This window comes from Thalassophryne amazonica, chromosome 21 (genome assembly GCF_902500255.1).
Source record: "Thalassophryne amazonica chromosome 21, fThaAma1.1, whole genome shotgun sequence".
Taxonomy (NCBI): domain Eukaryota; kingdom Metazoa; phylum Chordata; class Actinopteri; order Batrachoidiformes; family Batrachoididae; genus Thalassophryne; species Thalassophryne amazonica.
The window spans coordinates 3,651,209-3,666,062 of record NC_047123.1 but is presented as its reverse complement, the minus strand read 5'-3'; the positions used below and the strand labels follow the sequence as shown (position 1 = coordinate 3,666,062).

General features: G+C 43.5%; 1 protein-coding gene and 1 long non-coding RNA gene across 5 annotated transcripts in view; one reads left to right on the top strand and one right to left on the bottom strand.

The window, feature by feature from the left end:
- Window positions 1–14,141, top strand: part of fynb (FYN proto-oncogene, Src family tyrosine kinase b) — an 85,234-nt gene extending 71,093 nt beyond the window's left edge. For 2 of the 4 annotated variants that reach the window (XM_034161886.1, XM_034161887.1), the window contains exons 8-13: window positions 4,220–4,384; window positions 6,880–7,059; window positions 12,040–12,116; window positions 12,794–12,947; window positions 13,469–13,600; window positions 13,896–14,141. In XM_034161886.1, the coding sequence (XP_034017777.1) occupies window positions 4,220–4,384; window positions 6,880–7,059; window positions 12,040–12,116; window positions 12,794–12,947; window positions 13,469–13,600; window positions 13,896–14,104 (917 nt within the window). In that variant the 3' untranslated portion in view covers window positions 14,105–14,141. Of the gene's footprint in view, window positions 1–4,219; window positions 4,385–4,638; window positions 4,795–6,879; window positions 7,060–12,039; window positions 12,117–12,793; window positions 12,948–13,468; window positions 13,601–13,895 lie in introns of all 4 variants that reach the window. The other 2 variants (XM_034161889.1, XM_034161888.1) reach the window with 2 other exon arrangements.
- LOC117502774 lies at window positions 14,051–14,410 on the bottom strand. The gene is made up of 2 exons (XR_004558406.1): window positions 14,198–14,410; window positions 14,051–14,161 (listed from the first exon to the last, which is right to left on the bottom strand). It is a non-coding gene; the product is annotated as an uncharacterized LOC117502774 (long non-coding RNA).
- Window positions 14,411–14,854: the final 444 nt, after the last annotated feature.

Here is a 14,854-nt window from a genome sequence, read left to right as displayed (position 1 = left end):
CACTAGACCACAGATGGTGAGTCAGCTGAGCACAGATTCTCACTTACAAACGTGTCCCTGTCTGTTCTCAGGGCTGTGACAGTTTGCTTTCTTAGCTCCCTGTACAGCCTAAGATCTGCATCAAGCTGTGCACCATGACTCTTCTGGATGATATTTGGTGTTCTCAGAAACACATCTTCCTATGAACACTATTGACTCCAATACAGTCCCCAGCAATGCTCAAGGTCTGGTTGAGGAAGAACTTCCATGTTCAGACCACCAGTAGTGTCCATGTCTCCAAGTCCTCCACTCAGACTTTATATTCATGAAAAACAGTCTGATCTTGAAACAAGGTTTAATCTTGGGCTGTCTGTGAGACTTGAACTGATTCCTCAGGAAAGCCACAACAAATCTGTGGTCAGAATTCATAAATCGGGCACTTCTACCCTACAGCCCTACAGAGTTCTCCAGTGTTTTCCCACATGGACATGGTCATTCTTCTTGGCAACACTGCTGGTATTAGAATGTCCACAGGTGTACATCTGGATGCTGAAAGCATGTGGCAAAAGAATGGCTTAAAACTGGAGAAAGAAAGTGACAGGAACAGCTAGTAAACACAGGAGAGACGAGATCCCGTTGAGAAGAACTCCGGGTAAACAGCAAGCACACAGTAAGTTATTAATACCACCATTAGTTACACTTACAGCATGATTACTTGATTTACTTGTATTTGTCGTGGAATCCCCCAAAATAAATTCTGTAACAGCAAATTTTGTGCGATACCTCAGAAATGAAAGTACTTTATAATAAGACTTCAACACAAAGGAAATTTACTAATTTTTTAGAAAAATCGAAGCAGATGACGCCTTTAAAAATCTTCCACATGAGAAGAACGTGGAACATAAATGATTGTTTAAACTGCGATATTCATATTTAAACAAAGCACAGAGCTGCACTGTCCATTCAAAAAAAAAAAAAAAAAAATCTATGTTACCAAGGTGATGTTAGTGATGGTGGAGAACAGCATTGACTTATTTTTACAAACCAGATTTACAGCGTTTCCATCCGTTGAAGCAGAAACGCATTAAACAGTCACAGTTACACTGTAGTTTTATTTTGTTGAACATTTTCACAATAAAAGATTTTACTTGAAGTTCAGAAAAGCATCTTAACATCGTTCTGTTTGTTCACACTCACTCTCACTTTCCATAATGACCATATTTGTTTGGGACTTAAAATCAACATCATGAGTTTTCTTGACGTGTGTTTATGGCCACATGTTAACGATGTTTGCTTCTTCCAGCTGTGGCGTGACGCCGACGGCGTTCTTTTGGAAATAACCTCCACTCTTTTCAGGACTTGTGCATGTTTTTGTCTTTTGCTTTTCTCTTTCACCTTGTTAAGCTGTAACTGTGGTGTTAAATGTTGCAGCTTGTTGTTGCTGTGACGTGATTTCACGCATTCTGCTGCATTCTGTCCAGCTTTCAGAATAAAACCTCAGCGGGTTTGCACAAATATAAGATAATTAGAAGTTTGAGGAAATGTATTTTCCACTTTAACGTCTCTCTCTCTCTCTCTCTCTCTGTCTCTCCCTCTCCCTCTCTCTCTCTCAGCGTCAGTTTTCTGTTCCTTTCATTGATTATAAAACCGTTTTATCTGCTGCAGAACATCACCGCGCTGTACCACCCTAATTGTTTAAAACAATGATTCCCAAAGTGTGAACCACCGCCCCCTAAAATACTGTTGCTTTTCAATTTTGTAATAAAGTTTGAAATTGCTGAAAAATATTTCAGACTATTTCTAAAATGTAATAAAATACAACTGTGGGATTTAAATTACATAATTATTAATTTATCAAAGTTAGAAATGGAAATACTTCACCTTAGTTATGCACGTCAGACATAATTATGATTAAAGTTTTGGGTGGGCAGCAGAAGATTTTCACATTTCAAAGTGATGGTTTAGAAGGTTACTGCACGGCCTCTTAGTGGTGGCTTTATGGCAGCAGAATTCTGGTGGTGTAATTGCAGTATTGACGGCGAACGCAGCCGATGAAGCTGAAAGCAGACGGAAGCACTTTGAGCGCTTCAGTGGAGAAGCAGGTCCGACTCCATCGATGATGGGAAAAGCAAGCTCGCCCTTCAGAGTAAAAGCAGGTTGAGCTCATGGCACAGATGACACAGGATTCAAACAAAACTCCTAAAAATGAGTTTTAAGTCTCACCTAAAGTCATTCTATGATACAATTAATTCAATTAATTATTCCAAAATGGAGTAAATTTATTTTTTCCCTCACAGTTCGACTCACAACACCCCATAATGACACCATGAGAAAATGTTGTTTTTTTTGGGGGGGGGGTTATTAAAAATAAGAAATCTCATGTCCATAAGTATTCACAGCCTTTGCTCAATACTTTGTTGATGCACCTTTAGAAGCAATTGCACCCTCAAGTCTTCTTGAATCTGATGCCACAAGCTTGGTGCACCTATCTTTGGGCAGTTTGGTCCATTCCTCTTTGCAGCACCTCTCAAGCTCCATCAGGTTGGATGGGGAGCGTCGGTGCACAGACATTTTCAGATCTCTCCAGAGATGTTCAGTTGGATTCAGGTCTGGGCTCTGGCTGGACCACTCAAGGACATTCACAGAGTTGTCCTGAAGCCACTCCTTTGATATCTTGGCTGTGTGTTTAGGGTCATTGTCCTGTTGAAAGATGAACAGTCTGAGGTCAAGAGCGCTCTGGAGCAGGTTTTCATCCAGGATGTCGCTGTACATTGCTGCATTCATCTTTCCCTCAATCCTGACTAGTCTCCCAGTTCCTGCTGCTGAAAAACATCCCCACAACATGATGCTGCCACCACCATGCTTCACTGTAGGGATGGTCCCTGGTTTCCTCCAAACATGACGCCAAAGAGTTCAATCTTTGTCTCATCAGACCAGAGAATTTTGTTTCTCCTGGTCTGAGAGTCCTTCAGGTGCCTTTTGTCAAACTCCAGGTGGGCTGCCATGTGCCTTTTACTAAGGAGTGGCTTTCGCCTGGACACTCTACCATACAGGCCTGATTGGTGGATTGCTACAGAGATGGTTGTCCTTCTGGAAGGTTCTCCTCTCTCCACAGAGGAATGCTCGAGCTCTGACAAAGTGACCATTGGGTTCTTGGTCACCTCCCTGACTAAGGTCTTTCTCCCCGATCGCTCAGTTTATACAGGTGGCCAGCTGTAGGAAGAGTCCTGGTGGATTTGAACTTCTTCCATTTACAAATGATGGAGGCCACTGTGCTCACTGGGGCCTCCAAAGCAGCAGAAATGTTTCTGTTTCCTTCCCCAGATTTGTGCCTCCAGACAATCCTGTCTCGGAGGTCTACAGACAATTCCTTTGACTTCATGCTTGGTTTGTGCTCTGACTGTCAACTGTGGGACCTTATATGTAGACAGGTGTGTGTCTTTCCAAATCATGTCCAATTAACTGAATTTACCCCAGGTGGACTCCAGTTAAACTGTAGAAACATCTCAAGGATGATCAGTGGAAACAGGAGGCACCTGAGCTCAATTCTGAGCTTCATGGCAAAGGCTGTGAATACTTATGAACATGTGATTTCTTAGTTATTTTAAATTTAGTAAATTTGCAAAAATCACAGAGAACCTTTTTTCACATTGTCATTATGGGGTATTGTGTGTAGAATTTTGAGACATAAAATGAATTTTATCCATTTTGGAATAAGGCTGTAACATGACAAAATGTTGGAAAAGTGAAGCGCTGTGAATACTTTCCAGATGCACCGTATGATTTTGTTTGTTTATTAGAAGGATTACACGGAAACAGTGGAACCAATGGGTTCTGTTGACTGACTGAACAGTGTTTATAGCGGCGTTGACATCTGATGCTGCCGCCTCACCCACCCTCCTCTCTCGAGCTGCTGCTCTGAAATGTGACATGTTCTGACGCAGTAATGTCAAAAGACGTTTACAGAACTATTCAGATTTATCCAAACCAGAAACATTGTGCAGGTTTATAACAGATTTATTTATTTTTTATTTTAATTTTTGTTATGGTTTCAGATGAAGGAAGGTTTGATGTTTTCTCTGATTGGCTGCCGTGGATGTGGTCCTGTTGCACTTTGACTGGAGCAAGAGCTTCAAACCGACCTGGACTGGGTCCCGGCTCTGCCCCCGCTGCAGGATGCTTTGCTAACGCTCTGTCCGTCACTTTCTCCATTGTGTGTGTTGCTGTGTGCTGTTTGCAGACCGAGCCGCTGGGCTCTGCTGCCGCCTGGTGGTGCCGTGTCACAAAGGGATGCCCCGGCTTGCTGACCTGTCTGTCAAAACCAAAGACGTGTGGGAGATTCCGCGGGAGTCCCTGCAGCTGATCAAACGTCTCGGGAACGGGCAGTTTGGGGAGGTCTGGATGGGTACGGATCCAGTGAGAAGAGGCGGCGGGATGGAGGTCTCGCCGGCCGCGGAGACTCCTGATGTGAAATAATCAGAGGAGGTGAAAGGGGAAAAAAATCAGGCAAAAAAAAACTTTTCAATTGGCAGTTTTTCAGAGTAAAGACATCCAGACTGTCGGGAGACTCTGCTGTCAGGTTCAGGACGGCTTCCTTCCGCCTCACTCGCTGCATGTTCCTCTTCCTGCTAGTTAACAGTGTGTTACTCCCCCCTGTAGAGAGTGCGGATGGTTTGTGCTTTAATTTAACGGGCGTGTGTGTGAACTACATCCCCGACACTCTGGGCTTGAGTCATGATGCCTGGGAGATCAGCAGAGATGCACTAGAGTTGGACCTAAAGCTGGGGACGGGATGTTTTGCTGATGTGTGGTATGGTAAGGAAACACCCCCAAAACTGCCACATGTTTTCCTCTCGGCTTCTTTTTAAGTCCTTTTACCTACATTTATACCAAGAAACAATACGTAGCTTTATTTAATAACCTTAATTTAAAATAAGCGACACCTGGTTTGTGGATTCAGATGTAACTCCAACTGTTCTCTGTGCCTGGAGTAAGAAAACATGAGGGGTATCCCCAGTGACATCACGGGGAATCCCCAACATTAAAAACACTGCAGTGTGGTGATTTCAAAGCAAAATGTAAAGTAAATACAATTCTTCACATTTGTCACTTTTATTTCAGTTAAAAAAAAAATCTTGTAGAGACTAGTGAAACTCTGTGGATGTTCTCTCATCTGTCCTCATCGTCTTCTGTCCCCTAGAGTCCACTTGGAACCAATCGGCTGTCATTATGCAAATTTTGGGGACCATGTGACACCAACTCACTCAGAAAAACAGATTATCTAATATTTTTTATTTATATTTTCCCAACACCTGTTCAATGAAATAGACTGAAAAGAAACAGACTCCCGTTTAGAAATTAATCTTTAAATAAACAACTTTTCCTCAAATATTTAAAATTTGCGGGAACAATTTCAAAAGCGTTTGTGGCTGAATAAGAAGTTTATTAATCCCAAAGGAAATTGTTTTAGTGCAAAAATCAAAATTATCACAATGATGATTATTACTATTGTATGACATTAAAATATTAGAATTTCACTTTTTTATTTTATTTCACTGTTTTTTTTTTTTTTTGGTTTTTATTTACTGTTGTTGAGGACAATCAATGATATTTGCCCAAAACTGACTAAAAACCACAGTGAAATGTAATACTGTGTTGTATTTACGTTATTGTTTGAAGAATTATTGCACGCGTGCGTGTTTGCTCCGTCGTTCTTCATCGTGCCTGTCAGCATTCGTTCCCCACAGTGCGGCCACATTAAGCCGGGCCGCAGTCGTTTTGTATCCAAGGTAGAAAAAAGATGCAACACATTGATAGTGATAATCTTGCATGGAGGAATCTGACACACACACGCACACACAGCCTGTCAAAAGTTCCTATTATTTCACTCAACCGTCGAGTGTGACGCTGAGATGAGGCTAATGCTAATAAAATGTCACAGTTTCCAGAATCACAAAACAACCATTTTGTTTCCTGCCAAGACGAAAGTTAAAAACAGATCTACACGGTGAAATGAAACATCTGCTTTTAAATGCAGGTGGTACGAAGTTTGTGCTGATAATACGTATAGTTGAGCTAATGGCTTGGCTAACGCTAGCAACACCTAGCAAAGCATAAGAAGGCACATCATAGTCCAGTGCTGTCTGTAAGACCTCAATAATGTTTTCATTTTTTCCTTTGGGAAGAGTTACCTGTGCTAATTCAGTCAACTCAGCTAAGTCACATTTCAAAATAAAAGCATGTTTTTGTTTACTTTGTGCATGTCTTGCATGGATTTGTTGGACATCCTGGGCTGGATAACACATAGTGCAATGCAGAAAATCCTGAACATGACGTGATGCTCTCACAGGTTTCTACGGAGAAACTGAAGGCGCTGTCATATGACAGCACATAGCGAGGGCAGAGCTTTCCCACATGACACCTGGACACTGAGAGCCAGTTACCTTTAAAGCCAGACAGGCGTCCAGTTACTATTGGTCCCAGCCTCTGAAATGACAAGACAGCTGTCACGAGCCCTCCCCGTCTGTTCCACAGACCATGTGGGCGTGTCACACAACGGTGGGTGTGTCTGCACGCACACCCAGAAACCAGATTTGATGCAACGTGACCCTCAAACCGTCTCCTGCAGAAAATCCGCGTGGACTAAACACCAGCTGAGTTACTGGTGTGGTTCGCTCTGCTGTTTTCCACACTCTTACCTTGAGGCGGGGCACGCTAACGGCTAGCAGCGCTCGTTCCCGTACGGCCTCCAGAGCTCACGCTGTGTTCGTGATGACCTCATTACCATTTAATTTATCAGTCTGAATGCAAGTCAGCGTTTTCTGCATGCTGATATGTGTGTGTATGTGTGCGTGTGTGTGCATGTGTGTGCATGTGTGTGCGCATGTGTGTACGTGTCAGGCACGTGGAACGGCACCACCAAGGTGGCGGTGAAGACTCTGAAGCCTGGCACCATGTCCCCGGAGTCCTTCCTGGAGGAGGCTCAGATCATGAAGAAGCTTCGCCACGACAAGCTGGTGCAGCTGTACGCAGTGGTGTCGGAGGAGCCCATCTACATCGTCACGGAGTACATGGGAAAAGGTAGAAGATCGCACCCACGATAAATGCCAACGACAAGCGTTTTTAGCTGCTTTAAACTAAAATAAATTACAGTCACATGACCTGCTGCTTCTGTCATACAGATTTGTAGTCATTCATGTGGGTGTGGTTTTTTGGTTTGTTTGTTTCTTTCTTTCTTTTGTTGTTTTTAGGTTTTGGTATGTTGCCGTACACTTTAGCTAAAATGCCAAAAATAGCTTTATGCTACAGATTCCGTATAAAGTGTTCCATGACTGGTTGATGTTGGTGGAGGGCGGAGCCACTGTGTCAAATGTCTGTCACAGACTGTTTCAGACAACTCCATCTTCCAGTGATACCGAGTCACTTTAGCGTTGTCGGGGCTCAAGAAGTTCAGTTTCCACCAAAAAACATTTGTGGCTTCCAGTTTCTCACATTCTGTGATTGATCCGGATCTGTAGCGCCCCCTGTTTCCACAGCACCTACGAGATTGTTTATGTGCTGAGATCGCCAGAACCTGTTCACGTCACAGTGTTAGCCTCAGCGGGCTGCTGTCTGTAGGTTTGAGGCATCTATGTCAGGGTCACATGACCTAGTTCTGCAACAGTTGGAGAACAGCGATGTGGTTTCTGTGTTTGTATCGAGTGATGACAGAGTGGATTGTGCCATTCTGCTTATCAAGAGAAATATAAAACACCCAACATTTCCGTGTTGCTGTGTTTTACTACAAATCAAAAGCAGGCGTCGGGCCTGAAGCTTGGTTTGATACCAGCTGGTTGAAAACCACGAATGAAGTTGAACATCACAGTAAAGTCTGTTATCTGTCGAAGGCATTGTGTCACATGTGGCACCTAAAATGCATAATAAATAATGACAAAAATAAATGATGACATAAACACAGTAATAATCCTGGACGAACATGATGTTTGTGTGTTTGTATAACAGCGTGTTAGTGTTGGATTAGTAGATTATGAAGGTATTGGGGAGCAGGAGACTTTTTGTCAGATATGTCGTCATTAATTTGCAAGATTAATACTTGCAAATTTACAAGAAAACTTTGAATATTTTCATAATTATGATGTATTAATTTGCAACAACAAACTACATTGCAATATACATATACGAGGTCCGATGAAAAAAGCGGTCCTTTTTATTTTTTTTCAAAAAATAAATGGATTTGATTCATATGTTTTTACGTCAGACAAGCTTGAACCCTCGTGCGCATGCATGAGTTTTTTCACGCATGTTGGTGACGTCATTCGCCTGTGGGCAGGCCTTGAGTGAGGAGTGCTCCACCCCGCCTGTCGGAATCTCTTTGTCTGAATAGCCGCTGCGGACGGTGCGCGTTGCTTTATCAACATTTTTTCTGGACCTGTGAGGAATATCCGAGTGGACACTATTCGAGAAATTAAGATGGTTTTCGGTGAAAAATTTAACAGCTGATGAGAGATTATGGGGTGTTTCTGTCGCTGTAAGGACTTCCCACGGAGCGGGATGTCGCGCAGCGCTTCCAGGCGCCGTCGTCGGCCTGTTTCGACCTGGAAACATCCTAATTTAAGGCTTAATTCACCCAGAACGTCGTGAGAGAACAGAGAAGATTCAGAAGAGGCCGGCATGAGGACTTTATGCGGACATTCCACTGTTTAAGGACATTTTTTAATGAAAGACGTGTGCGCAAATTCACTGAGTCGTTTCCGTGACGACTCGGCGAATGTGTGTGCGCCGCGACAGGAAAAACACCTCCGTGTTGAAAACCATTTGTAAAATTCAGGCGGCTTTCGATGGCTTTCAACAAGTGAGTAACTGAGAAATTGTTTAACAGCTTGGGCATGTTCCAACTTGCCCGTTAAGGTTTCCAATGGAGGTGTTTTTCCTGTCGCGACCCTCCGCGGTCGGGTCCGGCCCGACATGCGACTCTGCCCGCACGTTCTTTCATTACAAAATTTCCGTTAACAATGGAATGTCCGAATAAACTCCTCATGCCGACTTCTTCTGAAAGTTCTCTGTTCTCTGACGACTTACTGGGTCAACAGAGCCTGAAATTTGGAAGTTTTCAACTTGAAACGGCGAGACGACGCGGCCACGAAGTGCAGATCGCCGTCAGGCGCCGTGGGCCGTCCTTACGGTGACACTACCAGACCAAAATCTCTCATCAGCCGTTAAAGTTTTTACCGAAAACCAGCTGAATTTATCGAATGGTGTCCACTCAGTTGTGCCTTACAGTTTTGCAAAAATTTTGATCAAACAAAGCAGCAGTCTCTGAGCCATTCCTAAACAATGAAAAAAACGACGAGAGGGTGGGCGACTCCTCACTCAAAGACTGCCCACAGGCGAATGACGTAACCGACAGGCGTGAAAAAACTCTCGCATGCCCACGAGGGTTCAAGCATGTCTGATGTAATCACACGTGATTCAAATCCATATGGTTTTTGAAAAAAATAATAAGGTCCGTTACTTTTATCACAGACCTCATATATATGTGTGTGTGTGTGTGTGTGTGTGTATTAGTCAAGAAGACACACATATTCTTACTTAACACACACACTGCTGCAGAGCCTTGTGCCAAACTCATACTTGTAACACCGGCTTTACACCAAATGTGTTGCGTGTGTGTATCGCGACTATGTGCAGTTGTGTCTAGCAGAGCTGTGCAGAGCTCAGAATTTTGGAACTGTAATTCTGTATCCTGTTTGCGTGCTCAGTTCAAAATTCAGGAATTGAATTAAAATTCAAGTATGGCTGCATGATATTGGGAAAAAAATTGACATTGTCAGTTTTTTTTTTTTTTTTACCCATATCAATATACTCGTATTGCGATATATGTTTGGTTCCAGAAATATCTCTGTGCACATGAATCAACTGAAATCGCATAAAAACACTGTAGCACATATTCCAGGCCTCTACATGGCGCTGTAACAATTCCACAAAAAAGTGGAGTTAAAGACAGGAGCATGTGAATAACTGGAGCTAATCAATGTAGCAGCAGAAGGTTAGAATGTTTCAAAGCAGCAAACTGAGTAAATAAAATCTTTTAATCTGACCCGTTTCGCCCTTTCAGTTGAATTCATCAACACAACCCACAGAAAACTCTTATCCACAGAAGATGCCCTTGTTTAAGAAATACTTTATTTCCTTATCATGGAAATTGCTTGTGAATAAACAGCATTTTTAAAGAAGAACCTTGTTTTTGTAAATCAGTGCTCTGGGTGCCTTTCTCAGCCATAGCTATAGGAAGCCACCAAGAAGAAGAAAAATAACTTATTTTAAAAGCTGAAAGTCCTTTCTGCAATTATTTTATCAGTGTTGCAGCACTCCATTTATTTACATGACCAGTGTTCACCACAGCCATCCGTTGTCTCGTCAGCATTCTGCTCATGACAAAATAAGTCCCATTAATGATCCACCAAGACAAAAAGTACGAGGTCTGTCCATAAAGTATCATACCTTTTTATTTTTTTCAAAAACTATATGGATTTCATTCATATGTTTTTACGTCAGACATGCTTGAACCCTCGTGCGCATGCGTGAGTTTTTCCACGCCTGTCGGTGATGTCATTCGCCTGTGAGCACGCCTTGTGGAAGGAGTGGTCCCGCCCCCTTGTCGGATTTTCATTGTCTGGAAATGGCGGAATGAAAAGGACTTTTTTTCCATCAGAGTTTTTTCAGAAGCTGTTAGAGACTGGCACCTGGAAACCATTCGAAAAATTTATCTGGCTTTCAGTGAAAATTTTACGGGCTTCACAGAGAATAAGGACTTTAACTACAGGTTTAAGGACCCCTTTAAGGACGGTCGGTGCGCCGCGCTGCGAGCTGCGACGATGCGGCACAAACCACTGGATCATTTCTAAGCTGATGGCTCTGTGGATACGAGACCGTCGTGTGCTCTTTCTCTGGTTATCACAAGAGCTGGACATCAGCCATTTTCTGGCAGATTTCACTTTTAACAAGAGATTTTGTCATGGAAAGCCGCGCGGAGGCTTCGCGCGTCACGACCGATTCCCTGATGAAGCGAGACAAAGGAACACCTCCGTGTCGGAGTGTTAGAGGACAAGTTGGGACATGTCCAGCTCTCCACAAGTTCTTTTATACTCACTCGACTGGTAAGCACTGAAAGCCGAGATAGACATGTCCCAACTTGTCCTCTAACACTCCGACACGGAGGTGTTCCTTTGTCTCGCTTCATCAGCGAATCGGTCGTGACGCACGAAGCCTCCGCGCGGCTTTCCGTGACAAAATCTCTTGTTAAAAGTGAAATCTGACAGAAAATGGCTGATGTCCAGGTCTTGTGATAACCAGAGAAAGCGCACACGACGGTGAATGTGAATGTTTTCTAGGTGCCAGTCTCTAACAGCTTCTGAAAAAATTCTGATGGAAAAAAAAGTCCTTTTCATTCCGCCATTTCCAGACAATGAAAATCCGACGAGGGAGCGGGACCACTCTTTCCACAAGGCGTGCTCACAGGCGAATGACGTCACTGACAGGCGTGGAAAAACTCACGCATGCGCGCGAGGGTTCAAGCATGTCTGACGTAAAAACATATGAATGAAATCCATATAGTTTTTGAAAAAAATAAAAAGGTACGATACTTTATGGACAGACCTCGTATGTTAAATTACACTGCAAACAACAGCAACAGCAACATGTCATTAATTATGAGTGGCTGAGGTTAGAGGCGGGCTTTGACATCATCGTTCCATATTGTTTGTCCACATGGAGATGCAAATCCACACAGAAATAATGAGCCGTAAAACCTTTGTTTCTGACTGACTGCTGATCATTAAAGCCACGGCGGTGCAGGAAACGCAGAACAGACGGTTTGAAGCATTCGCTGTCACATTCAGTTTGACTTATTAATCCAGAGAGAAGAATGTGTTTCACTGTGATGAATCTGTGCTTAGAAAAAAGGAACAATGACAAACCAAAACATTCAGCTGTCAGACTGCTGCCACTTCCTGTGAGGGCTGCTGTGGAATCTCACCTCAGACTCGTCTCTCTACGCTGCAGGAAGCTTACTGGACTTCTTGAAGGATGGAGAAGGACGAAGCTTGAAGCTGCCAAACCTGGTGGATATGGCTGCACAGGTACAGCCGGATTTAAAAAAAAAAGAAGAGAAAAGAAAGAAAGTAGCACAAAAAGTATACTGTGCCCATAAAACACTGTCACCCTGCCAGGATGGTAACATGTTTCTAGTATTTAAAGTGTAAATAATTTGGGGGGGGGGGACCCTCTGGCCTCTGAAATATAGTGTTTCCCCTACATCATTATAGGCCTGGCGGGCTGTCAGGCCTATAATGATGTAGGGGAAACACTTCATTGAAAAATGTGGTTTTGACATTTGATTATTTTTGTCCACATTTTTATGAGCTTGAGTTTGAAAGGTCAGAGGTCAAGTGACTAAGAGAAAGGTTATCTCTGAGTTCATGTTGGTGTTTAATAGTAACCACAAATCAGTCGTGGGTATCTGATCCATCAAGGTCCAGTGAAGGTTTTTCAGTCGCTGCAACAAGTGGGTTTAATGATGAGCTCCGCCCCTCAACTTAAAGTCTGTGACATCACCTGCTGAGGTCATCGGTAGCCAGATAGAGCTGCACTATTTTGTCCCTTCATGCCCACTGCTGTCATATGTGTGCTTTAGCCATTTATTCCCCAAAATACACTTTAAATATTCCCCGTGTGTAGCACCTGGCCAAACCCTGCCCTTGGTCTGGTAGTTTCAGTGGGTTTTTGTGCAGATATCTTGTAGCTGTGATGTGTTCAGGTGGCAGCGGGCATGGCGTACATCGAGAGGATGACCTACATCCACAGAGACCTGCGATCTGCCAACATCCTGGTCGGAGACAACCTGGTGTGCAAGATCGCTGACTTCGGCCTGGCCAGGCTCATCGAAGACAACGAGTACACGGCTCGACAAGGTGAGACCAGTTAGTACCTCCACACGCTGACGTGTTCAGTGTCCGCGTTACGGCATCAAGAGAATGCTTTGACCCCTAAAGCCTAAGGCCCAGACCAAAAATGTGACCCATCAAGGACCAGGCCAAAGCTTTGATGCTTTAAGGCCAAGAACAAGTAAGTCTTATAAAGGCCCTGTGGGCCTTTGATCCATATGTTGTAGTTTGAAGCACGTGAGTCTACAAATCCCCCAAAACAGGACAAAGTGTTAATTAATCTGCAACTCCATCACAGATTACTTCACCAGACAAGGCCAGTGCGCGTTTGTGGCTGGTGGTCTGAGACAGTCTGGATGAAGTGTCTTGTCTGAGGACAGACGGGTAGTGTAACTGATAATTAAACCTGACTGATGATTGTCTTGCTGAGCTTCCTGCTCTGCATTAAAGGGGGAAAAAAATGAACCTGAACCATACGAAGCAGGAGGTTCACACAAAGAAGACAAAGATCACAGACTTTTACCTTGTTGTTGTCTTGTTACCTGCAGGTGCAAAGTTCCCCATCAAGTGGACCGCCCCAGAGGCCGCGTTGTACGGGAAGTTCACCATCAAGTCGGACGTGTGGTCCTTTGGCATCTTGCTAACAGAGCTGGTCACTAAAGGCCGGGTGCCTTATCCAGGTGAGAGGGTGAATCATCCCAAAACCATGAACATCAGTGTGAGACAGAAACCAGGTTTTATCAGGAGGACAGGTTTGCTGGACATAACTCCACTCAAAGTCTACTTGAGGACAGGAAAGATGTTTGGTGTGTTGGTGCTTGAGGAAGGTCTGAGCTGAGGGAGCTCACAAGACAAAGATCCATGTTCACAAAACCAGTTGGACTTTCCGGCTCAATGTCCATATCGAAGGTCAAATCAACAGGTTTTGTCTCCGTTGAGTTGCCATACTCATTTTTTTGTCTGTTTACTTTCCAGGCATGAATAACCGCGAGGTTCTGGAGCAGGTGGAGCGAGGCTACAGGATGCCGTCTCCGCAGGACTGTCCCGTCTCACTGCATGAGCTCATGCTGCAGTGCTGGAAGAAGGACGCCGAGGAGCGGCCCACCTTCGAGTACCTTCAGGCCTTCTTGGAGGACTACTTCACAGCCACCGAGCCTCAGTACCAGCCTGGGGACAACTTGTAAATCCCTGCAGGCCACGTACGGTCCACAGGACTGCTGGAAAACAAACAAACAAACAAACTGGAGCCGTCACAGCCGCGTCCGAGCAGTCCAGACGCCATTTCCAACCGCACCTTTCCAAAACAGTGTCCCCTAGTGACTGAGCAAGGCTCTGACAGTGTCACACCACTAGAAGGAGGGAGGGTGGGTGGAGTTATCTGGAGTTACCTGAACTCATTGTAAATAAAGGCTGGTTTTAGGTTGTTTTTGCTAAAGATTTTTTATTAGTTTTTCTGCAAACATGAAACAAATGAGGATAAAGTCAGAGACCAGAACTTGGACATGGTGGACCTGGACACGGTGGACCTGGACCTGTTTTACAGCTGCTGTACAGTGCCTAGAAAAAGTATCGACCCTCGTGGCCTGAAACGTGTTGTATTGTTTTATAAGAGCAAATTGAAACAAAGAAAAAAAAAATCAGGCTTCAGCAAACAATAATAATACATAATAATACATAATTATTATATTTATATAAAAGCTCTTTAATCACACTGTAAAAACACCTACAAACATCAGCAAATTAAACTAAAAGAAACTCATGGAATTGCATAAATATTCTTTATTATCATGAACTAAATGGAAACTGAACATTTCATCTCAGCTAAAAATGGTTAAAATTCAAGTTTAAAAAAACCCATCATGCTTTGAAAGTCAATTTTTACATCCTTAATTAAACGTTTACTCAAAGATGATAAATAAAAGGAGAAAAATAAT